The sequence below is a fragment of the Anolis sagrei genome, chromosome 1 (assembly GCF_037176765.1).
Source record: "Anolis sagrei isolate rAnoSag1 chromosome 1, rAnoSag1.mat, whole genome shotgun sequence".
Taxonomy (NCBI): domain Eukaryota; kingdom Metazoa; phylum Chordata; class Lepidosauria; order Squamata; family Dactyloidae; genus Anolis; species Anolis sagrei.
In genome coordinates this window covers 118,021,992-118,048,460 of record NC_090021.1, presented here as the reverse complement: position 1 = coordinate 118,048,460, position 26,469 = coordinate 118,021,992, and the positions used below count along the sequence as shown (strand labels likewise).

Genomic DNA, 26,469 nt, shown 5'->3' with positions numbered 1-26,469 from the left:
AACTGAGCATTGCTGTTTGAAAAATAGCATTTCGTATTAGCATCCACCTGCTGCTATGCCCAATTTAGCATTGAGCCTGCGCCATGTGTCCACCTTGCAATTAAAAAGACATGCGAGGCTTCAAATTAAAATAATCTGTTTCAAACCATCAGAACTAATCAGAACCAGCATGACAGCACAATTTAAACACCCCAAAACTGGAAGAGGGGAGGGGCACCTCTTTTCTGCATGGGGTCTAGTGTTATTTCAAGAGAAATATGGGAGAGTCAGAACTTGGTCTTATGTACTATTGTTAGTGTTTCTAAGAACAGGATTATTTTCATGGGCACAGTGACATGTTTAATGAACTCTGTCTAAAGCAAAGTCTGTATGAGGGCACCATCTGGCTATCTAAGCCATTAAAGATGGCCCTAGGGCTGGAGCAAAGAAAGCTGTGACCAAGCTTAGTTTCAGGAATGCCATCTCTGCAAAAAGTGGATGTGTTACAATTCAAGGAAGCACCAGAATCACTAAGGAGAAGCTTGCTAGACCTGCTAAGTCTTGCATTGTATGGAATTATGAAAAAAGGGCAATGAGAAGGACACTCCCTCCCAAAACTTCACAAGAAAGAAACAGTCAGACAGAGAATGAAAGAATAGCATGGAAGGCTTCTGAATGAAATTCCTAAAAAGTTGGTGAAGTGGAAAAAGGGAAAAGTGGAACGTGGCTCTCATTTGGCTCTGAAGCACCAGAACCATCATATCTCACTTAGCAGTTGGATCATTTGAAGTCACAGCTGGCAGGGATGGAAAACATGATTCAAACAGACAAATCACCTACTTAGAATGATTGCCCATTTCAAAGATTTCCTCTCTGAGCTTGGTCAAATATGAAATGGCTTGGATCTTGCTTCCTTTCATCCCTAATCTGCCATGTCAGACTTCCCTTATTTTTCCAACTTAAAAATTCTAACCACATGCTAGGTAGACTTGTGGATGGAATATGGTATACTTTTTGAGATACAGTTGAATTTATTGTTTTATTATTTTTTGAAATATAAACCCCATCTTTTTCCTGAATTGAACACAAGTTGGCTCACCACAAGAAATCAATCATGGTCTGAACATTGACCTTATCACAAAGGTGTATGGGTTCACCATGCATTGTGGTGAATCCGTGGGGTCCTGGTGGGGGGCGTGGAGAACCCATTGCTCCATGCCTTGCATTACCTGACTTAACTCTGCCTCCATGCAATGGGTGAAGTGTCACCATCCAGCTCCTCCCCTCATTGCTCCAAGGCAACTTGGTAAACCTCCCCTGTTGCCACGATGGCAGTGTACACCACTTACTCTTCCCTTTTGCCATGGAGCCCAGCCAGAAGTTGGTATGTTTCATGTAATGGGCTCTTTGGTGAAAGGGGAGAGCAAGTGGAGTACAGTGGGCAAATCAGCCCATCGGATGAGGTTGATAATCTCAGAGCAACATCTTAACTGAAAACTCTTACTAAATTTGTGATTAAAATTGATTGATAGTGACTATCTTTTTTATTTTGACCAGAGAAAAACAGAACCAAGTGCTTGTTGTTGTTTTCATTTTTAATATTAAGAGAAGACTTTGTTCAAAGTGGCTTACAAATTAAAATAAAATGATATTAATGACATCGTAACAAACATGACAACTTAAATGTCCACAATTAGGGCAGGGGGCAGCAAAATGTTTTGGAGGCCTTCTGCTGATAAAGGGTGGGTTTAATAAGATTTTACTTAGTTTTGTGAAATGGGGAATGAGGAATAGTAAATTGTGGAATTAGAATTAACTGTAAGTAAGGCCAGAGTAAGGCTTTTGAGATGGGAGAGAAGTGTGTGTGTGTTATGATACAGTTTAAAAGTCTGGGATTAATAAAAAGTATGTCTGCAAAAAAGGCAGTATGAATATTTAAGGACCAAACGAAGGCCAAATGCTCCCCTGCCAGTTACTCTTCACTTAGATTACGATATATTGATATGAATATTTATTAGGATGCGGTTGTATTAGCATCAAATATAGCAATATTACAATTTAGGCTGTGTCAGCACTTCTTTTAAACTCCATCTGGCAATGAATAGAAACCCTTTAAAGCTGAAACATATCAGCTAATATTTCAGTCAAGAGAGGTGCTCACTTTGCAAAATCATATCACTCTTCTCTTTTACAGAAGTCCTCAGAGATTCAGTATCAAACTACAAACTTGACCTAACAAAAATGCTCAAAAAGTAAGGCACACTTTGTTATGAATTACCTGCTAAATAGTCTCCAGTGTAGAAGTTATGTATGCAAGGAGAGTGTGTCATAATTGATTTTCTTCACATCCCTTTAAATCTGTATGTTGGATAGTAACAAAAGTGGGAACCATAGAGAACTCACTTTCTGAAAAGGACATCTGGGACTGGATCCAGACAGGCCTTTATCCCAGGAGAATCAGTGTTTAAAAAATACAGATTTTCCTGGGGGCCGGCCCATACCCACCCTGGAAAGCACATGCTTTCTGGGTGGGTGTCCAGACATTCTCTTGGGACTAGCTTGAGAGAACATCTGGAGGCCCTAGCCCTCTCCCCCGAACCCAAATGGTGGTCCTCCATAAAAGTCAACAGTAAAAGGTTTCTGAATGCTACCTATTTACCAAGGAGTGCCATGTTTACAGAGGACTCTGTCGAAAATGCTTCATCTGTACTCCACAAAAAGGAAAATCAGCCTGTTTAGCAAGCTTTGCAAATGTTGTATTATCAGTAAATGTTTATTTCATATGACTTTATACCTGGGGTCATGTAAACATTTCTCGGGCAGAAAGTAAAGGTGGAAAAAGGTTAAGAAACTCTGGTCTAAATGCAAAGTTGTGCGTAATGATGCATACCCAAGTTGTTTGTTGATGTTTATAACCCAACTCACAAGAACACAATGATCTATGCAATCCTAATTTACAGATACACCAGTTGTAAGGATTTAAGATTAGGAACGCACAAAGAAATGTTAGATATAAATTAAATTAAAAAACAAAACAAAAAGGAAGAAGCTTCTTTTGAGGTCAGATATTTACTCCTGATGAGAGAACTTTTTTCTTCCAACTGACCTCAGAGCTCTATCAGAGCAATCTCTTGGCAGAATTAGTGAGTGGACACTTGCAAGCTGAAGATGTGTTGAATGAAAATCCCTGCCAACTGAGAGATTTTTGAAATTACTTAGAAGAATTTTCCTCTTGTTCTAATTTTGTAGCAGCACTTTGGTTATATTATTGGACTGCAGGAAGTTTTGAGCTAGCATGCCTACTTTTTGAGTTCTTCTGTCAGTTGATCTTGCCAGGAGAACAATTCTGCCAGCAGAATATATTCTCTGGAGGCCTTTGAGATCAGACAGCAGAATGGGATTCTGTCGACAGAAAGATATTTTTACTGAAGAAAGGGCATTTCTTCTGGCAAAAGTGGCATGTACCTAATCTTATTCTCCTTTAGTTGAAGGATGAGCAAGGAAAAAACTGAACTATGCTATATTCAAATTTCTTCCAACCCAGGAATACAGCTGTAATGGCAGTACAAAGTTCAACAAGGAGAAAGGTAGTCCTGAATAATTCTCAACATCTATTGTCTAAAGCAGGGTTGAATTCAGCATTGCTTCTTTTCACCTACCAAATGCTCGGGTGATTCTATTCATTTTTGCCAATTAAGGTAAAGCTTTGAGAGAGAGAGAGAGAGAGAGAGAGAATGAGAGAGAGAGAGTATTGCAATTCTATAATGTATGAAAGCTCTTAACTAGTGGGAGAGTAATGGGAGTGACTTTCAAAGGTCCTACAACAGTCCATCAACTTCTAGGCCGTTGTTCACCCCTGATTTGGGTTTTCAGGGCAACTGGGATTTTCTTTCTAGAAAAGAAGGAGAGCACAATTCACCACAATCCTCTCCAGCCCTCATTTCCCAGTGAAATGTATAATAGAATAATGCATAAGCTTCTGTGATGTGACTGTGAAAGCACCATCAGAAGAAGTTTCCCATGGTTTGTGTCCATATCTTTACTAATTGCTCGAGGTTAACAAACCCACTAAACTGGAAAACAAGCGTGAGCCCCTTTTTCTCATTTTGTGGTATAGTATAATTATTTTAGAGATTCTGCCTTTTCCAATAACAAATGTATAGCATTATTTCATCCAATGTGTCAAACAAGATGGAAATATCATCTCTACTGCTTTGATCCCCATCTCTGATATTATATACCACATTCTAAAACCCCATCCCAACAGTTTTCATAGTAACATATAATCAATCTACTGTTTATTGCCATTAAGGTGAAAATTGCAATCAGAATTTTCAAGACACTGCAGATATTAGTGCAACATCATTTCCTCTTTTATCTATATGCTTTAAGCATGAAAAGTAATCCATCATTTCAAATCAATATGCTATTCAGCCTGGTAAGTTCCACTGTCTGGAATGCTAGGTTGCTTCAATTATCATTGCTCCCTGCGTATTTTTCAAGCATTTGTTCATTGTTTATAGTTTTACTGAGTACAATAACAAAAGAATAATGAATTATTATAACAACAATAACTTACAAATAAATCTCAATGACAGGCCCCTTGAATTAATCAATGTTTATCAGTTTGCTTTCAATATTTTTCAATGTTATTAAAAATGCTTTCCAAATATTGTTAATAGTTTGGGCCTTTTTCTGATTTGGTGGAAGAGGGTTGGACAAATAATCTCTGATCTACCAGGTGGGAAAATTCAACAGCATCCAAAGTCTTGCACAGTTAAAACGATCTGGTAACTAAGCACATTTATTTTTAAAAGTGTTTTGGAAAACAAATAGCTGATAGGAAATGTTACCTTTCCACTTGGTTGGGTATGTCCAATTTCATGACACTTGCTCCCTGTGCCTTAGCGACTGGAAATATAAAAAACCCCTAAAAACTGTTTATGAAAGGCTAATATAATATAAGTGTCCACACCATTAAGAATGAACCTGTTTTCAAACTCCTCTCAGTTCTTCCTCAAATAATTCCATTTTCCAGGTTTTATCAAGTTAGTGAAAACTTTTTTCTAGTTCTTTCATTCTAATATACATTTTGGGCCATTTCTGCAAACCAAATGAATCATTTTCTCATGTCCCATCAATTGTGCCAAAATAGCTACCAGAATTAGGTCTGAATTTTCTAATCTAATGACATGTCATTTCTTCCCATTTATATTTCAGAAATTGAACATCTTCAGGTTTCAAGATTTCTGCTTCAGTGTTAAAAATAAGCCTCCACTTCCACTTTAAGCATGGCTGTAAAGTCTCCTTAACATATTCATAATCATAACAGTTCTGTGGAGAAACACTGAAATGTGACAAAATGTCTACTGTTGTAATTCTCATCATTGTCCACGAATTCATTGGGTAAGTACAGTTCCAACTGCCTAAAGAGTATTGAGAAATGTAAATAGCCAATGGAGCTTAAACAAGTTGGATGTGACATTAGCTTTCATGTTCACTCATTTGCACTGCACTCTAAAAACAGCACAGAGAAGCAAAGTTATAGTCTCAAATGTAGCATTGTCACATTTTTCTTTCTCATTATTTTGTGCTATGTTTTAAAAGACCTTTTAAAATTATAACACTATTCATACATTAGGGGGTGTTAAGGGACATGAACTAACAACCTACACATGATTTAGATTATACTGATTGGGGAGTTTAGATATAAAAAATTACAATTACTTTAGCTTAAAGGTATTTGCAGCAGATTTCTATTTCACCAGGAGGCAGATCTTTCCTTTGACCTTTGCATGTGTAGATCAAGGGGAGGAATCACACAGCTCTCCTAGTTTTATTAGACTGCAATCCCCATGAAAATACCACTTCTGGGTCAAGAGGCATTTCAGTGGTCAGGATCAGGAAAGAAAATATACTATGCACATGTTAAAAAAACTTGTCCAATATAATCACATAATTTTATTCCAATTTATCAAATTCATGTTGATCGATCTCAGGTATATTATCGGTCTTTCTCATAAATTCTAATTGAGCCTAAAGTATTGGCATTTCTCACTCCATATCACCATCTAATTTGTCCATTGTAATATTTTCCTATCAACAATAAATGAGATAGGAATCACAGTAAGTCATTAGTATAGCCCTCAATAACAGAAGCTAAGATGTTACAGTGGTATCTGTAATGCTAATACCAGAATGGGCTCTGAATGGTGACTAGAGGGAAGAAGATTACATGCCTTTACCACTGAGAGCTGCAAAGCAGCACTGAAGATATGGTGATGTTGGCAATTTCTCATCCCATAATTGTACTTCAACATGCCCTTGTACCCTGTCTTCTTGAAGTACCGTTGTTTTGTGATTTTTCATTTTGTTCAATTTTTGAGAAATTTTACCATTTAATCTTTGAAAAAAAGGGCAAATGTAACGATAAAATAAAAATAACCACAAGAAATGATAGCCTTGGAATAGCAGGGGGAGGGGAAAAAAGGGAGAAATCTATTCCCTGACATCACGTTACTATCAACATGCTAGTGCAGAAACAGAATGTACTCATTGCACCAAGGTATGTGATGAGAACATTGAGAGACTGGGACCTATTGGTGGGTTTTACTTGTCAATAATGACAGGCAGGATGATCAAGGGGGGAAAAGAGGGTCAGCAGATGGACCCACATAGTGTTGTGAGATAGGGATTTTCACAAAAGGTCTTTTAATACTCTGAAAAAAATTATTTTTAAACATGTTTACAGTTCTATTTTCTCTCATGGTATTTATTCAAAGGTGCATATTCCCCAAAGATGGATTTACAATGTACATTTTGATACATTTAACTGAGCTGTAATTCAGAAAAGTGAATTCCACTCTGCATATTAATCTGAGAAGTATGACTCAGCTAAGTATATTCATTTTCTCTGAGATTTTCTAGTTTCTGTAACTTATACACAATGCTATTATTATATGGGTCAAAGGAATAAATAGCAGAAGAGCAAAGAGGTTAATTATGTATAGAAGATTAGACTATGAGCCTGGTCTACAAGTCATTTTGCTGTCACATTTTATGGGTTCATGCACCATGCCTTGAAGCTTTGGCTTTTGAAAGCACATTGCTTTCTTATCATAAACATTTGCCTGGCTGTTTTAGCATTTAGACGCCTTGTCTTGTATCTTTTGCAAGATGTGAGATGGGAAAAAAATATATTTCTGAGGCATAATCAAGCATGTAGTATTTCAGCAGTAAAAGAACACAAACAATACGGTTGATTCATTCAGGCAGCAAATAAGCCCAACAGAACATACGGGAGATTACTTATCAGTAAAAATGCATAGTTAATATTCTGATTATTCAATATATTGATAATCCAATATTTTGATATGTTGGATACAATAAATTCAGAAGGATGGTTCTATTGATGGTCCTCTACTTTTTAGTTGTTGGTTTGGAGGGAGGGGGTTTAGAGGACTAGAAGTGGGGTGGGGAATACATTTCATCGCACTGGAAGTCAAAGATCAGAGTGACATTGGATTTTGACCCAATTGATAACAGAAATATGATTGTTGATTTGCATGGTTTTGTGTTCCATTATGTCTACAATTCTGCTAACCAACATATTAGAATCTACAGAACATCATGAGAGACAGGAGAGAGCGAGAGCAAGAAAGAGAGACAGGTCTTCACAGTAGCCTGAAGCTAATCAAATTCTAACATGGATTGGTAATGTTGAGAAAACGTGGCACTTCATAAGCAGTTTCCCATTTTGATCTCTTTAATCCCACACCATTCAGTAAAAGTAGTTATATTTTGAGATCACTGGTGACAATGCCATTTGCACAAAGATAATTAGGAATTACACTTTCTATATGGCAATGACACCTTTAGCATGACACACACTGTTCATGACTTGGGATGCGGGAATCTGCAAGTTAATTACTGCAGCCGTCCACCTTTTCCTACCTCAAAATTTATTCTGTGTTGATTCTATGCAGAAGATAATTTTAAAATACTGAATAAAGTTCATTCTGGTTTGGCAGGTTTTTCCAACTATGTGGATTCTTGGATTTTTTTTTTTTAAATGTCTCGTGTACACATTGCTTGAAAACATCCACCCATTGACTAAATTGCAAATTCCTTCATTTTTTAATGTGTGTATACTATCTTTCTCTACATTGTTTCAAAGGTATATTATGTGCATTTGGGTTGTTCCAGATCTATGGAGGAATTTTCCTAACCAAAAATCTTTCAAAGCACCCCTCCAAGTATTGCTCTTCACAAGTATAAATCATGTGGAAGCAAGTCTTCCTGAAATCAGCAGCATACCTTTCCAAATAATAGTCATTCTAATTTTAACACATAAGGCCCAGATCCAAATGCCAGTCTTAGCAAGAGCATATCAATTGAATAGATGTGATTTACATAAGTATTGAATCACCATTCAGCAATTAACTCTATTCTAGTTGAGACATGTGCCTAAATTCAAGCAATGCTAAATAATATCTATTTCAGATGGAAAGGTTAGCATGTTCTTAATTGATTTCTCATTGATTTGAAAGCGCTTGAAAAAAGTTCATGTGGCTGGATTAGAATCATAGAATCATAGAATCATAGAATCAAAGAGTTGGAAGAGACCTCATGGGCCATCCAGTCCAACCCCCTGCCAAGAAGCAGGAATATTGCATTCAAATCACCCCTGACAGATGGCCATCCAGCCTCTGCTTAAAAGCTTCCAAAGAAGGAGCCTCCACCACACTCCGGGGCAGAGAGTTCCACTGCTGAACGGCTCTCACAGTCAGGAAGTTCTTCCTAATGTTCAGATGGAATCTCCTCTCTTGTAGTTTGAAGCCATTGTTCCGCGTCCTAGTCTCCAAGGAAGCAGAAAACAAGCTTGCTCCCTCCTCCCTGTGGCTTCCTCTCACATATTTATACATGGCTATCATATCTCCTCTCAGCCTTCTCTTCTTCAGGCTAAACATGCCCAGTTCCCCAAGCCGCTCCTCATAGGGCTTGTTCTCCAGACCCTTGATCATTTTAGTCGCCCTCCTCTGGACACATTCCAGCTTGTCAATATCTCTCTTGAATTGTGGTGCCCAGAATTGGACACAATATTCCAGATGTGGTCTAACTAAAGCAGAATAGAGGGGTAGCATTACTTCCTTAGATCTAGACACTATGCTCCTATTGATGCAGGCCAAAATCCCATTGGCTTTTTTTGCCGCCACATCACATTGTTGGCTCATGTTTAACTTGTTGTCCACGAGGACTCCAAGATCTTTTTCACACGTACTGCTCTCGAGCCAGGCGTCACCCATTCTGTATCTTTGCATTTCATTTTTTCTGCCAAAGTGGAGTATCTTGCATTTGTCACTGTTGAACTTCATTTTGTTAGTTTTGGCCCATCTCTCTAATCTGTCAAGATCGTTTTGAATTCTGCTCCTGTCCTCTGGACTATTGGCTATCCCTCCCAATTTGGTGTCGTCTGCAAACTTGATGATCATGCCTTCTAGCCCTTCATCCAAGTCATTAATAAAGATGTTGAACAGGACCGGGCCCAGGACGGAACCCTGCGGCACTCCGCTTGTCACTTCTTTCCAAGATGAGGAGGAAGCATTAGTGAGCACTCTCTGTGTTCGTCCACTTAACCAATTACAGATCCACCTCACCGTAGTTTTGCCTAGCCCACATTGGACTAGTTTCCTTGCCAGAAGGTCATGGGGGACCTTGTCGAAGGCCTTACTGAAATCCAGGTATGCTACATCCACGGCATTCCCCGCATCTACCCAGCTTGTAACTCTATCGAAGAAAGAGATCAGATTAGTCTGGCATGACTTGTTTTTGATAAATCCATGTTGACTATTAGCGATGACTGCATTTGTTTCTAAGTGTTTGCAGACCGCTTCCTTAACAATCTTTTCCAAAATCTTGCCCGGTATCGACGTGAGGCTGACCGGATGGTAGTTGTTTGGGTCATCCTTTTTTCCCTTCTTGAAGATTGGGACCACATTGGCCCTCCTCCAATCTGCTGGAACTTCTCCCGTTCTCCAAGAACTCTCAAAGATGGTTGCCAATGGTTCCGAAATGACTTCCGCTAGTTCCTTCAATACTCTGGGGTGTAGTTGATCTGTCCCTGGGGACTTGAACTCATTAAGAGCGGCAAGGTATTCCTGGACGACTTCTTTCCCAATTTGGGGTTGGATGTCCTCCAATCCCTCATCCACTCCATCTTGCTGAGGTTGAAGACTCTCTTTTTGTGAGAAGACCGAGGCGAAGAAGGCATTAAGTAGTTCTGCCTTTTCCCTATCCCCTGTCAGCATTGCCCCATCTTCTCCGCGAAGAGGTCCTATTGCCTCCTTGTTTTTCCTTTTTCTACTGACATAAGAATAGAAGCCCTTTTTATTGTTTTTAATGTCCCTGGCAAGCCTGAGCTCATTTTGTGCTTTAGCCTTGCGGACCTTTTCCCTACAGGTGTTGGCTATTTGTTTGAATTCTTCTTTGGTGATTTCTCCCTTTTTCCACTTCTTGTGCATGTCTCTTTTGTGTCTTAGCACAGTTAGAAGTTCTTTGGACATCCATTCTGGCTTCTTTGCACTTGTCCTATTTTTTCTCTTTGTTGGCACGGTTTGCAATTGCGTCTTGAGTATTTCACTCTTGAGAAATTCCCATCCATCCGTAACTCCCTTGTCTTTTAGTATCTGTGTCCACGGAATGCTGCTCAGCGTTTCCTTCATTTTTTGGAAATCAGCTCTCCTAAAGTCCAAAATGCGGGTTTGACTTGTCTTAGTTTCGGCCTTCCTTTGTACCTCAAATTGCAGGAGCACATGGTCACTTGCCCCTAAGGATCCTACCACTTCGACCGCATCGATCAGGTCCTCCGCATTTGTTAGGATGAGATCAAGAGTAGCCAATCCCCTTGTTGCCTCTTCTACCTTCTGGACCATGAAATTGTCTGCAAGGCAAGCGAGGAATTTGTTGGACCTTGTATTCTTGGCCGAGTTTGTTGTCCAGCAAATATCGGGATAGTTGAAATCGCCCATGACTACTACATCTCTTTTCTGTGCCTGTTTGGTCAACTGTTGGCAGAAGACTCCAGGCATGTAGATTAGATGACTATTCTGTAGATGAAGCACACCAGCATCTTCAAAAACCGCAATCACCACCACCACTAATGACAACAATAAGACCTCTTCTATACTGCCATATAAAATCCAGATTATCTGCTTTGAACTGGATTATATGGCAGTGTAGATTGATATAATCCAGTTCAAAGCAGATAGTGTGAATTATCTGCTTTGATAATCTGAATTATCAAATTCAGATAATATAGATGATGGCGTAGAAGTGGGCTAAGATGCTTCTCACCAGAAACATTTTTGAAGTCTGACTAACTCACCAACATAGGTTTCAACGATTTCCACCACCCTTTTAATGTAATTTCAAGAATTTCTTAGCCAGCAGGTAAGATCTCTTCAAACCCAAATGTGATATATCTGACACACAATCTGTTAGGCCCTTTCTAGACTGTCCTTATATCCCAGGATCAGATCTTCTTATCCCAGATTATATGGCAGTGGAGACTCATATAATCCAGTTGAAAGTAGTTGAAAGTTGAAAGCAGATAACCTGGGATTGGATCCTGGGATATAGGTACAGCCTTGGGCCCCATCTACACTGCCAGATAATCCAGGTTATCATAGCAGAAAATCCACATTAGCTGATTTCAACTGAGTTATCTTAGTCTACACTGCCATATAATCCAGTTTACAGTAGATAATGTTGATTTTATAAAATTGTGTAGAAGAGGCTTTAGACATTTAAAATAGGTCTCTCTAATATGGTCTACTGCCTCTGTTAATTGTCTTAGAGTACTACACCAAACTGAACAACAACAGCAAAATCACTATGAATTGCTCTGAAAATCCTGCACAAATCACACCTCCTTCCGCATGCCTGAAATTTATATGATACTTCTCTCCCAAGAAGGTATTCAAATATTAATTAAAATTCTTAAAATTTTAATATCCTTTAAAGCTCAGCAAAGTGCATGATTTATTTAAGATGAGGCCAATATAACTGTAAATCATTTGCAATGTTATTTGCAGCTATATCAAAGAAATCTTTTATTCTTCCTAATGGTGTTTTCAGAAAAATACATTAAAGATAACCCATTCCAAGTGCATCAAGTTAGATAATTTTTATTTTATAATAAAGTAATTGATCTGGACAACTCATGCAAATAAAATATAATGTAAACATGATTAAATTAAATTAAATTCATAAGCATGTCAATACAAAAATCTCCAAAGTTATAGTAGCTGGATATTTGATGTTGTAGTTTCATAACCCATGGCAAAAATTTGTGTGTGGTTTCTGGGATATTCAATTTCAAATCATACAGAAAACAAGAGACAAAATGTGCATCTACACTGTAGAATTAATGTGGATTGAGGACCCATCTCCACTGCCATATACAATCCAGATTATCTGTTTTAAATTGGATTATATGGCATGTAGACTCATATAATCCAGTTCAAATAAGATATTCTGGATTATCTCAATAGATCCAGCTTTATAGTATTTTAACTGTCATGTAGTATTTTAACTGTCATGATGTAATGTTATGGAATCCTTAGAATTTATAGTTTGGTGAGGCACCAGCATTCTAGTGGAGAAATTAAAGACTTTGTGAAACTATGACTCCCATGATTCTATATCTTGTGCCATAGCAGTTAAAGTGGTATCAAACTACACTGTAGTGTTGATGTACTCGAAGACCTAAATGACTTGCTACTGCAAACCAAAGTAGACAATTTCAATCAAACAATGCAAGGTTAAGTCAAAACTTCTATAAATCCAAATGAGTCTTCTCTAGACAGGACTAGCAGCTGAATTTACGCCATAATATTTAAGTAATCTTCCTAGATACAAAGTAAGTAGTGGATGAACGAGATTATTACAAATACCTCAATAAAAGGAAAACATGACATTGTTTCAGATTCTTCTGCACTACAAGGACATAGTGTGTTTGAATAGAGTATCTCTCTAAATCCCACAGAGGTGAATATATCATATTAAAACTTGGAAGAGTAAATACCCTCTTGTACTTTGGAATGCTCAATTTTTTGAAATATTTAATGAGAAAATTAACAGAAATATTGTAAATGCAAAGTGACAAAGGGGAACAAGTTTTACTCAGTGCTGAAAGTGAACTTTGAAAGTCAGTATTATTAATACATTGGATTATACAAAGACTAAGCCTTGATATGAAATTGAAAGAAACAGATTTTATTCTATAGAAAGACACAGAAAGAGATAAAAACACGGGTAATGTTGAAATGCAATTATAGAAAAATAATGACAATTCAATACGTCCATAATAAAACTATATCCAGTGATTAGTTCCATCATTTCAGCTACTACATTTCTGGGCTTAATAAATGCACAGTGTACCAGGAAATCCCAAGAATGGGCATTAGAGCAGGCCCACATCACAGTATGTCTGCACAGGATGTAGTTGAATTGGAGATGACCCAATGCCATCTCTGATGTTGGTTCAGTCCAAAATCTATTACCATACTCATGCCATGAACACATCTACAGTGCAAGCAGTAGCACTGGGATATTCAAAAGGTTAGTTACCTAATATGAAATTAAACTGAATTCGCACTTGCAAAGATATCAATGTTTTCCAAAATTTAATACTTTGTTTTGTTTTGTTAAGAAAAGTGGTACTTACATATTCTTCATAAGGTTCTTGCGCTGGGGGAGGGGGTGGCCTGTAACCTGGCACAGCTGGAGCTCCTCTTGTTCGAGGGGTTGGAACACCTCTAGCTACAGGAGGGACTGGGAGTACTCCACGTGTCACAGGAGTTCCTCTTGGTGCTTGAGCTCCTCGTCCAGGTGGTGGAGGAGGAATTGCATTCCCACGTCCCCTGAGAAAGAGCAAGGCATTTATCTTAATATGAAAATAAGATAAATAGCTAAAGAGAATGGTGACACTGGGTTTCAATGGCTAAGCAGGGATCTGAACATGGCCTTCAAAGTACTTGCCCACCAGACATACAACTATGTTACAATAGCTCCAGCTTTCTTCTCAAGGGAATACTTTCTTTTAATATCATCATCAGGATGTCAACAGATATTTCTATTTCTTGGTAGAATGGGTAGATACATAGTAGAAACAAATATATGGTATAAACAACATTTCCATATTTTGTTACATTCACTTCTGTGAATTGTGGACTCTCTGTACATTCAAGTCATGTTATTGATACTACAGATTGCAGCTCTTGTACAGTTGTTTATATATATACACACACATATATGAAAAATAAAGACAGACTAACAGACCTTGAAGGTGCTGCAGGTGGAACCCTGATTCCTCTTCCTCGAATGCCTCGTCCACGGGTTGAATCCTCTGAACCATTTAAATATGATAATTCTCTCAATTGCTCTTGGCGGATTTCATCATTATAGTCCTAACAAAAGGAGGTAGAAGAACAGCTGTCATTTACACAACTTCAGCTGCTTTGATTTCTCTCTCTTTTTAAAAATGCAAAACAATTTACATATTTTCAAAAAGCTATAAATGAATTCTCTGCTTAAGGTTTCTTTTAAAAACAAAGTTGCAAGCAAATATTTTGTAGCTACATAATGAAGATTACTGGTTACGCTACGAAGCTAGCTTGTTTACATATAAATAAATCCAACTGGATTCAATGAAACTTCCTTGCCAGTATGCCAGTACTCATTCCATTTCACCACAGCTAATCAGTTGCACCACCTTCTGCTCCATCTTTATTTGAAAACTTATTCCATTACCATGAGCATTAGGCTTGTGCATGGATCTATTTTAGCCATTTTCCTTCGGCCAATGACTTCCTTGGCTTAGCCGGGTAGCCATAACAGCAAGGGTCCATCTGTCACATTTTTCAATCCATAACAGAGCCACGTGGCAGCCGAAAACTGCTCTTCCTTCCCTATTCGGCATCACAGTTGCTTCCTGGCTTCAGTGTATTTTTGGCTTGGCTTCTGGCTTGGTCTCTCTCTTGAATATTTTTGATTTTCCTTGATTTTCATTATGCTTTTTATTTAGTGGGAGTGACTGGGAGTTGGGAACATGCAGGAGGGATGGGTAGGGTGCACTTGTGCATTTGGGGGCTTGAAGAGTCACCCTTTTAACTTCTTTTTCTCCTCTCCTCCTCTCCAGAAAATATTTCTAAAAGATAATAATTATTAATAACAATAATAGTAATCCCACCAAATAAAAAGTAATGCCTCATTTTCAGAAAACTGCCACCACCTAGTTACCTCTCCTCTAGAGAAGAAAGCAAAAAAAGCTTCAAGGAAGCATTAAACCTGAAGCAGAAAGGTGTGTGTGTGTGGGGGGGGGGGGAGGCACCACTCCAGGAGTGCAAATCAAGAGAAAAAAGAGGAAGCCCAGGGCAGGATAGCTCTCAGTTGTTGTATTGCTTTTATCTGATGTTTTAATTGGTAAGTGTTTTACTTCTATGTTTTAATTGGTTTTTGGGCTTGTCCCTTGTAAGCTGTCCCAAGTCCCCAAGGGAGATGGTTGGCGGGGTATAAAAATAAAAATATTATTATTATTATTATTATTATTATTATCACTCTTTATTCCCTGAGAGGTGGGAAGCCTCCTTAAAATGCCTTGGAAAGCTGCGTGCAGAAAGAGAGCACATATGCCTGTAGCACCTGTCTCCTCTAGAGTAGAAAGAAACAGCTTTATCATTAAACCCAGTTTCCTCTACAGACAAAATGGAATTCAAAGTTAAAATACCACAGAATTGGGCCAGGTCTAGCTGCATTTTTCGAGTGAGAATCAAAAAAGACTATCCAGCTACCTGCCCGTTTTTGGGAGGCACGTGAAAACAGATACGGGGGTCTACCAGAATCTGGCCAGCAGAAATGGATTGAGGTTCAGCCGAAATACACAAGCCTAATGAGCATTATGTTCCTAACCACTAACCCAGAATGCTATATAAGGGTGAATAATACATTATTTTTCAAAAAATCTAGGGCAGTGGTTCTCAACCTGTGGGTCCCAGGTGTTTTGGCCTACAACTTCCAGAAATCCCAGCCAGTTTGCCAGGTGTTAGGATTTCTGGGAGTTGAGGGCCAAAACATCTGGGGACCCAGAGGTTGAAAACCACTGATCTAGGGGAAAATTTCCATAAACCATAGCAACTGGGAAATAGAGGGAGAAAACGTGGAGGTAGTGACAGACTTTGTATTTCTAGGTGCAAAGATTACTGTAGATGAAGACTGCAGCCAGGAAATCAGGAGATGTTTACTTCTTGGAAGGAGAGCAATGCCCAATCTCGATAGAATAATGAAAAGTAGAGACATCACGCTGGCAACGAAGATCCGCATAGCTAAAGCAATGGTATTCCCCATAGTCCCCTACGGATGTGAGAGCTGGACCATAGGGAAGGCTGAGCGAAGGAAGATATATACTTTTGAACTGTGGTGTTGGAGGAAAGTTCTGAGAGTGCCTTGGACCACCAGAAGATCCAACCAGTCCATACTTCAGGAAATAAAGCCCGACTGATCATTGGAGGAAAGGACAGTAGAGGCAAAGAAGAAGTACTTTGGCCATATCAGGAGAAGACAGGAAAGCTTAGAGAAGACAATGATCAGAGGCGGCCCTAGGTAATTTTCAACGGTAAGCAAAGAAGTATTTTGGCGTCCCTCCCCACCAATTATTGATATATATTTTCTGTTCGTCGTGGGAGTTCTGTGTGCCATATTTGGTTCAATTCCATCATTGGTGGAGTTCAGAATGCTCTTTGATTGTAGGTTAACTGTACATCCCAGTAACTACACTTGCCGCACTTGCTCCCTTGCCTGGCCCACTTTGGGTCCGGAGGCGTGCCTGAAGACCCCGGCGTGTGCACCAAAAGTCACCTCTTCTCCTGACTTTCTCCTCAGCCATTGGGACCGAGAGAGAGAGACAGACAGACAGACAGAGGTGGAGATGCCCACCTTTTCTGAAGGTAGACGCAAAAACAAAGGAGGGAACGGAGGTGGGAGATACCTCCAGCCGGAGGGGCTCTCTCTCTCTCTCTTGGTCCCAATGGCTGAAGAGAAAGTCAGGAGAAGAGGCGACTTTTGGTGCACATGCTGGGGTCTTCTGACACGCCTCCAGACCCGAAGCGGGCCAGGCGCTGTGGCTCCGCCCCTTGGCCCACCCACGGATTGGGGAGAGGAGAGCGCCGGGGGATCAGGAAAGGGAGCCAGTCATGGGGAAGGGATCGAACACGGAGAACGATTGAGCGCCGGCTCTGCTCGCGCACCCAGTGGCCAGGTGGAGCAGGAACGAGCGGGGCTAGGTGAGGCTCAAGGGCCTGGCCCCTTTGGGAAGAGGATCGCCTGGCAGCGAGGCAAGAAAGCTGAGGCTCCCCCCGGACTGCTAGGGCTGTTGTGAGCTGAGGGGGCGCTCCTCAAGTGGCAAAAAAAGTGTTCTGCGACCGCTTACTTCGCGTAATGGACGAGCCGTCCCTAACAATGATGCTGGGGAAAATGGAAGGAAAAAGGAAGAGGGGCCGACCAAGGGCAAGATGGATGGATGGGATCCTTGTAATGACTGGATTGACCTTGAAGGAGCTGGGGGTGGTGACAGCGACAGGGAGCTCTGGCGTGGGCTGGTCCATGAGGTCACCAAGAGTCGGAAACGACTGAACAAATGAACATCAACATAGCAATTTATAGCATAATCCTGGTAATGTCTATATTCAGAAGTCTCACTGTGTTCAAGGTGGCCTGCATCTATGCAAGCAGGCACAGAATTTCAGTCTTTGTTTTACAATAATAGTAGTATAAGAAGAAATGTCAATCAAAAGTGTTATGACTAACAAAGATATGAAATAAGTTATATGAAATAAGAAATTTCCATGCATAAAACAGATGGTTCAACTAATGTTAGTTCTAGTTTAATTTAGATTTAGAATAGTAGTGTAAATCCATACATGCTTACTCAGGAGTAAGGTTCATATGTTCATGTGCAAACTTCTTACAGTAGTTATCCTAAAAATGTCCAGATCTTGATACATTACACCACATCTAACATTCCCAAATTGCAATCAGAGTTGGGGGGGGGGGGGTGATCCAGTGGCTACCCTATGCTCACTCTTATGTACATTTAATCACACATGAATATACATATAACAAATGAAAACAAGTATGCATAGAGTCTCATGATAGGACAGCCAGTTTGTTCCCATTCCTTTCCTCTGCCATATACTCTTTTACAAAGCCTTCACTTGACAGATGTATATAAAGTGATTATTTTATATTGTTAAAGAACTGATTGGATTTTTAGTATCCCATGAATTTTATGATCTTTGACCATTTATGTCTTTAAATAATTTTCTTTGTCACAGAGCAGCAAACATCTTCTAACTAGGTGCATCTGTCTTTGAGATTATAAATTGCCTTGTTAATTGTTAAAACATTACCTAGTTAAGTGGCATGAGCTACAGTTTTCTCAATAAAATTTCAGCATACCGAGTCTTTCCCAGGGTACTCTGGGCTTCTTCTGAATCAGTAAGCAGAAGACTGAATGAATGTATTTTCTGTTAACATAATTGCATAACATGTCCTTCATACGACCTCATAAGACAGGTGGATTTACCCATCATATGCCACTTCGTCTCCTCTTTCACCTTGGAGCCCTCCTCATGATGGACATCAACTTCTATCTGGGCTCCATGGTGAAAGAGGAGAGAAACTAGTGCATGCCGCGGTAAGGGTCACATAGGAGGTTTCATGTTGCCTTAGGAGGAATTGGGAGGGGGGGGGAGACAGGCGTCAACGTTTCTCCCCATGGGATGGAGGTCCAGGTAAAACGAAGGATGTAGGGTATGGAGCGATGGGTTCTCCATACCCCCTGTTGGGACCTCCATGTATTCATCACAATGCATGGCAAATCCTTAGTTTAATGTGATAAGGTCCATAGAATAGGTGTGGTATTTCTCTATAAAGTGGATCAGTGGTACTTTGTTTTTGTATCTGTGGGTGTACTAGAAAGATTCTAAGGCATTTGCTAACTTTCAATCTATAAGTTTAGCAGATTCTTAGAAAGTTTCCCAGGCCCTTCCACACAGCCCCATATCCCAGAATATCAAGGCAGAAAATCCCACGCTTTCTGAGTGTGGATTCAGATAATCCAGTTAAAAGCAGATATTGAGGCATTTTCTGCCTTGATATTCTGGGATATAGGGCTGTGTGGAAGGGCCCACAGACATTTCCTCGCTTTTATCTTTCACAATTAGAAACGTATTTGCCCAGTGCATTTTTGTCACAGCAGACAAATGCCTCCGTATGATTCTTATTTTGCTTCCACGACATACAGTTGCACCAAAAACATCTGCCATCCTTCGGTAAAGGCAGAGAGTTGGCGTGGAAACAGCCCATGCCATGAGGAAGTCAACGAAGAAACAGAACTGTTTTGAGACATTTTATAGCCTCTGAGTTCAATTTACACCATGAAGAATTAAGTTCAGAAATGTTTCAATTCCTGATATCAAACTCTGGAAAACATGCATGTTTTATTTTTTAAAAAATCTGAGAAGATGATAAAGGCCCTTCCACACAGCCATATAACCCAGGTTATTTGAGTCCACACTGCCATATATTTCAGTTCAAATCAGAAAATGTGGGATTTTATTCAGCTGTGTGGAAGGGGCTTTGAAAGTTCTCATAGATATGTATGATGTAATCTGAAATAGCATAATAACTTGATTTGATTCCATTGGTTATGTGAAACACATTCCATCAAAGTTTCAAGAAACAGTTTCTAAATAAAGCTACACAAACCAGGAGCTGCTTCATGCTCCACATTATAGCATTATCATTCCACTTTTCCCTCACTGGCTGCATTCAATGGAATCCTGGATTTTGTAGTTTGGAGAGGAACTAGAACTATCTGGCTGAGGATTTTAAAAAGACCTAAATAGCAAATTTCAGTTTCATATTATGTTTTCATTTCAGCTAAAGTAGAATTTTATAGCATGAAAGGACCCAGGAATGGATTATCTGCAACCATACAAATGTCAGGAGATGGAACTTTCCCCATCACACAGGAGGGAACTGAAAATATGAAAACTATCAGATTTCCACTTCAATTTTGTGGTCATTACTGTTGGAGACAGAGTTTGCCAGAGCAGACTCAATGAAGCCAATCAAAATCATATTAGTTATGCCTAATATGCTTCAGAAATGTAATAAAACTATATCTGCTTCTATCTCAGTGTTTTTAATCTGCTTATCTCTTTGACATAGCATCTTGCTTTAAAGATCATTCAAGTCATCTTGGAAGCTACTGTTTTGGTACAAGGGCAATATGGAAATGTTGAAATAGGTGAAATCCCGTTCAACCAGTATCCTAGCTATGGAATACTGGGCATCAGATTAAGCAAGTGTAGAAACCATTTGAATAACTTGGATTTACTCAGGAATGGGAAAGAATTACCCCAGATTTACATTTCTGTAAAGACATGCCCACTATACCCCTCAAGAAATGTCAATAGAATGGAATACATCTTACTTCAGGTACTGTAACTTTGGGCTTTATTGCACAAATCCACAATGTCATGTCACTCGCATAATAGCTAATACTGGATACATATCAGCATGAGCAGTTTTGTTACCACACCTCTAGTCACTTGTGCATTTGTGCTGATCCACTGATCCATGGTCCCATGATTGTACTCCCACACTATAAGGATTTGGAAATTACATGGCATTTTCTAAGTGATAGCAGAGTTAATTCCTTTGGCCTAATCACCTGTAAAAGAGTTAAGCTACTGTAATTAGGGCATGTTGGTTTATGCAATGTGAGAAGTATATAGCTTGCAGTTATACTGAGTAAGTTTGATGAGGGTTGATAAAAGTTGCTGAGGGATGGCTCGTGGTTTGGAGAGTGTGCTGGAGAAATGGTGCTGTGAGTAGTGGGGAAGAAGAAGCTGTAAAGTTTGTATATTTTGTATACACTTTGTATACAAAATTCCCCCCATGGGATGGAGATCCAGGTAAAATGAAGGATGTAGGGTATGGAGCGATGGGTTCTCCATACCCCCTGTTGGAACCCCTGCTGCAACAAAAGATAAAGAAAATCCTTCCTGCTTATTTGGGAAAGAACAAAAGTCTCTCTATGTTTTGTTGTTTGAGTAGAAGACTACTACAACTGTGTTTTTGGATACCTAGTTCCTTAACAGGAACTAAGAGTTTTGTGCATGGAGCCCCTGACACATATACCCTTGTAATCCTGGTTTCCTGAACTTCTGATCCTTTCTATTTTTTTAATTTTAAAAGCTATTTTGTAGTTCCAGTAATGGTTAGTTAAATAAATGGCATATATTGCTGTGAAATAAAAAAAGAGTTTAGGAAAAAACAAGAGTGAGTGGGAGAGAGGGAGAGGATCCCACCATCTCATGTTGGCATACTGGCACAGAAGTAGTAGTAGTAATTTTATTGATTAGCCCTTAGGCCATATCACAATAAGAAACAGAACAACAAGGCCTGACAAGACCTGATCACACTCCACGTAGTAAGTTAAAATAAGACACTTATAATAATACAGTAAATACATATGATAAGACATGATAAAACTGATAAACTGATCAAGCTGAGTATATACATCATATTTCATTATCACCCCTACATTTTACCCCTATCAGCCCTACATATGTGGTTCTCAGACATATTGTTTTGCTTAAATACAGAGCTGGTTCACAAACAATTATGAGGTGTCCCAAAACAAAAGATTAATATGGGCTAAGGTTGATATTACAGCAATAACAGATAGCCTTAAAACAGAGAATGCAAAAAATTGGGCTGCCACTATCCAGTCACCTACAGCTGACTGGCCACTAGTTTCCAATGCATTTATAAACCTGTGCCACATGTTGAAGAAACATTTAACAACTAAACCTTCCATAAAAAATCATCAGACAGGTAGATCACCCTGGTTTGACACTGAATGCTGGCAGTTAAGAAAGAAACTGAAATCAGTCATGAGACTTGCCCTGAAGTGCCCCTCAGCCCTGATACAAACCAAGATGTTGACTCTTAGACAGAAATATAAAAAACTTATAAAATTAAAGAAAAAAATTACACTACTGCTACTTGGTCTGGACTTGAATTAGCAGCAAAGAGCCACAATTCGGCTATATTTTGGCATTCTGTCACAGGAATATTAAAGGAACAGAGATTTTCTCATGACATCCCAATTGCAGCCAGGGATTGGGAGGATTACTATCAAGGTTTGTTTGCTTTAACAGAACCAGTAGAGAAACAACACTTACTGGCACAGAAGTGAAATAGACCCATTGCACAAGGTAGGTGATGAGAACATTATGGGATTGGCAGCTATTGATGGATTTTGCCCATAATTAACAGATGATATGCTAATTCCAAGGAGGAGGCCTTCCAACAGGATGATGTGCATATTGTCATGGGATAGGATTTCAATACCTGTTTGCCTCCCCTGTACAATAAAGTACTCTGTGTGTGAGGTTGATTATCTGTTAGCCATGAAAAGGGCACACAAAATCATATGGAAAATATGCAAACTCTCATATGTGAAATATATGTTTTGAAATACAAAATTACATACAGGAATATTAGGAAAAAAGACTTTTTATGGCAAAAGGATCTGGCAACTTGATACAGAAATAGGAACAGAATGAGAATGCCAATGGGAAAATAAAAAACCCAGTGGGATATAGAGCACTATCCCTCAATTCAATTTGAATGCTAAATCTTTAAGTAGTGTCAGGGGGCATCCACAATTTTTTCATGCAGTGCAAAATTCTTAATAGATTGAGATAATAATAATAACCAAACATGCATTGCATTAACATCTTAATGAATAAAGAAAGATAATAGGTATCAGCATCATTATTAACAAGACAACACAGAAATTATATACCACAGAACAACAAATGTCAAAGCTAAGAGATAGAAAAGCATGGCTTTATTTACTTCCTTAAATTAAGCCACCACTCTGATATGGTCTATTTACCACCTGCTCTGCCAGATCAACTAATGCTGCAACACTATACACACTTAGCTGTGTGTAATTTCCATGGAATTTAATAGGACTTACCTCTCAGGAGAGGTGTCAAATTCTGCTGTAAAGGTGTTTACCCACCCCATATTAAGCACAAATATCATCTTTTCAATAATTATTTCAGCAGCAATCGGTTTCCTTAAGTCTTATTGTTTGAATGATTCCAGTCACAGAACTGGACTAAATTAATAATTATGCCCAATCTCTTCAGGAATTACTTTGCCCAATGTCCATGATCAACTGAACAGATTCACCACACATTAAAACAAAAATGCCACCTCTGGAAAATGACAGTTGCAGTTACTTGTTTTATAAATATTTTAAAATGTACATGTTTTACACACCATTTGGGTACAAGAAGTTATTAAAAATCAATTTTACATTTTGGAGACCCAGGACTTTTTGTTTTCATTTGAACAATGTCTTAAATTCTTTCCTGTGAACACAGCAGGATTCATAGAAGCACTGAAGAAAAAGACCTCTTCATCTCATTAAGGAGCCAGAATACACACTCGTTCTCTTCCTCTCTCTTCCTTTGTACTGTAAAAACCTATCCCCATCACAGGCTTATCATGCCAGACAGATTTAATTGTGCATACACTTAAAGAGAAAAATGACATCTATATTTGGATCAGTTTTGTCTGTGGCAAGCTGATCATTTCCATCAACCACCATTTAATCTTAGGAGGAAGTATGCCTGGTCAAGGTTTATGACTCTCTGCACTCTGCCAGTAGATATTTTTGGACTCCTGTAAACTGGGGGCCCATTTCACTGAGCCTGCAAACTGTCTAGGCAATTGTATGTATTACAATTATTATGGCACAATTAAAGATGAATTGTGTCACAAAAAATAAAATAGACTGAAAATAAAATACTGTGTCCCCCATCCCAGCAGTTTAGTGTAGAGCCCATGCGGCATGATGGTTTTATTTTATTATTTATTTATTTACTTCATTTCTACCCTTCCTTTCTTACCCGAAGGGATTTAAGACAGCTTACAATTCCGGCAATGCTGGACCATGACTCTGGAGACCAGGAGTTAGATTCATATATATATATATATATTTATTTACCACATTTATATGCCCCCCTTCTCACCCCGAAGGGGACTCAGAGTGGCTTACAAGTCATAAGTACATACAACATACAACATACTACATAATACATAACTAGCATAGTACTATCACATCATTCATAACACTAGTACTACATAATATTACATTATTGCTAGGGGAGGGGTGCTGATGTCACAGGGGACAAGATGGCAATGTCCTCCCGGCTCCCCTTCTTTATTCTGGCCCCAGAGTGGCCGTTGGTGCTGGGGGAGGGGGGCTGATGTCACAGGGGACATATACAGATTAATATACTCTTACCCCTCCCCTCAGTTTGCCTTAGGGTTATCATAAGTCAAAAATGACTTGAAGGCACACAACAATAACAAGAATACTATGTATTCTGCTGCTAAGTTGTAGAATTCATGATGTTCTTTTCATTCCACCAGATGTAAAAGGAATTTGGATTCCTATTGTTCCTACTGTGCTTTTCTCTTCTCACCTAACATGCTGAGTCTACAACCAGGAAGTGGCCATTCACAAGTTTGATATAGAATTAGGGACCCATAGTGTCAGAAGCCAGAAGGGCCACTCTCAGAAATCCTTTGCCATGCCAGAACACACAAACAAAGCACTGCCAAAAGGTGGCTATCTAACCTCTGCTTAAAAACATCTAGAGAAGGAGACTCCACCATGCTTCAAGGCAGCATATTCCACTGTCAATAGCTCTTACTGTCAGGAAGTTATTTCTGATATTTAGGTAGAATATCTTTTCCTTCAATTTGAATCCACTGCTCTGTGTCGTAGCAGAAAACAAGCTTCCTTCCTTCCTCAATATGACCACCTTTCAAATATTAAAACATGGCTATTATACCCTCTCTCAACCTTCTCTTCTCCAAGCTAATCCCATCCAACTCCCTAACCCAGTTCTCATAGAGTTTGCTTCGAGACCTTTGAGAATTTGGATTGCCTTTCTCTACTTAAATACCAAATGACAATATTAATTTCTGTTATCTTAGATTTTTCTTTGTAACTGCTTCCCCCCAAACTAAGACTTTTCTAGCATCTTGTTCAGCCTATATATAAAAAAGAAAAACCTTTGAACCTTCAAATAAGGGATACTTGCTGGTCCTATAAGAGACAAGCTTTCCAAACTTTAGATAAAGGTCATTTCTTATCATAAGGGACACCTCCTACACTACTGTAAACCGTATATACTTGTATCAGTTCAGCTTAATTCATGGAATCTCTCTAATCTTCTGAATCAAACTAGAAATATTACTCATTTCATAAGCATACATATAGAGATATACACTGAGTATATTTAGATGAAATGATGTATTTTGGTTTTGCACATGTTTATAGTTCTTGTTTTGTGCTTGTGGTACTACTATGTTTTATGGTAAATTGACAGATGTGGAAACATATCATCGGAGCTTTCCTGTCTCCAGTTAGCAGCCCTTCCCTGTGTCCACATAACATCTTCACAAAAACTGCCACCAGAAGTGAAAAGGAGTGTTGAGATGCTGCTGCCATAGAGCAGCAGGTTTTGGCAATGGCCTTGTTACTTATGTGTTCTGCAGGCTGCCCTTATAAATCCATCATTACCTGGCTCTTACGCTCTAGTGAGATAATCAAACCAATCTATGAGTCGGCACCATGCCATTCAAGCAGATGGGCAAAGTGGAGAGATGAGAAATCACGATAAATTATAAATGTACTTCTAGAGAGCATGACAGTCATCTAGGAACAAACAATATCAGTTTAAACTTCTTCTGGATGTAATTAAGATTATATATGCAATTATGATGTGAAATATGCATTTACATGCTCATACCTATTTGAATGGTAAGTCTGAACCACAAAGATGTTTTTATCCTACATTTTAAGCTGCAATCCAAATGTATCCATTTAAGCCATATCATTTGGATTTTTTTTACTTATAATAGTTGCACTCATTCAGAATGATCATATTGATCTCCATGATGAAAGAAATAAGTAGAAATTGGCATGACAAAAAAGTATTAGGTAAAAGAATGATTCATTCTTGCAGACTTTCATTACAAGGTTGTTAGATTGATTCTCTTTTGATTTGAAATGTGAAAATGGAATGTGGTTTTGCCAAGTCATTTGTTACTCACAGCATACAACACAAAGTTCATTCATCTTGTAGTTATTACACGAGAAACTATTGTCTCTTACATGAGATACTATTAGGTTTAACTCTGCAATGGGCAAAACATTTGCTTCATATCCAAGAAATTAATATCTTCTTTCGTACAGCAACTAGCAAAATTATGTATTTATTTTATTTACTTTATTTTCCCACCTTTCTCATTAAAACAACTTAAATATAT

General features: G+C 38.8%; 1 protein-coding gene across 3 annotated transcripts in view; it reads right to left on the bottom strand.

Moving 5' to 3' along the window:
* The window catches only part of KHDRBS2 (KH RNA binding domain containing, signal transduction associated 2), a 410,517-nt gene that overhangs the window by 142,059 nt on the left and 241,989 nt on the right, over positions 1-26,469 (bottom strand). For all 3 annotated transcript variants that reach the window (XM_067468040.1, XM_067468036.1, XM_067468041.1), the window contains exons 5-6: positions 14,320-14,447; positions 13,706-13,901 (exon numbers count right to left, since the gene is read on the bottom strand). In XM_067468040.1, the coding sequence (XP_067324141.1) occupies positions 13,706-13,901; positions 14,320-14,447 (324 nt within the window). The remainder of the gene's footprint in view (positions 1-13,705; positions 13,902-14,319; positions 14,448-26,469) is intronic.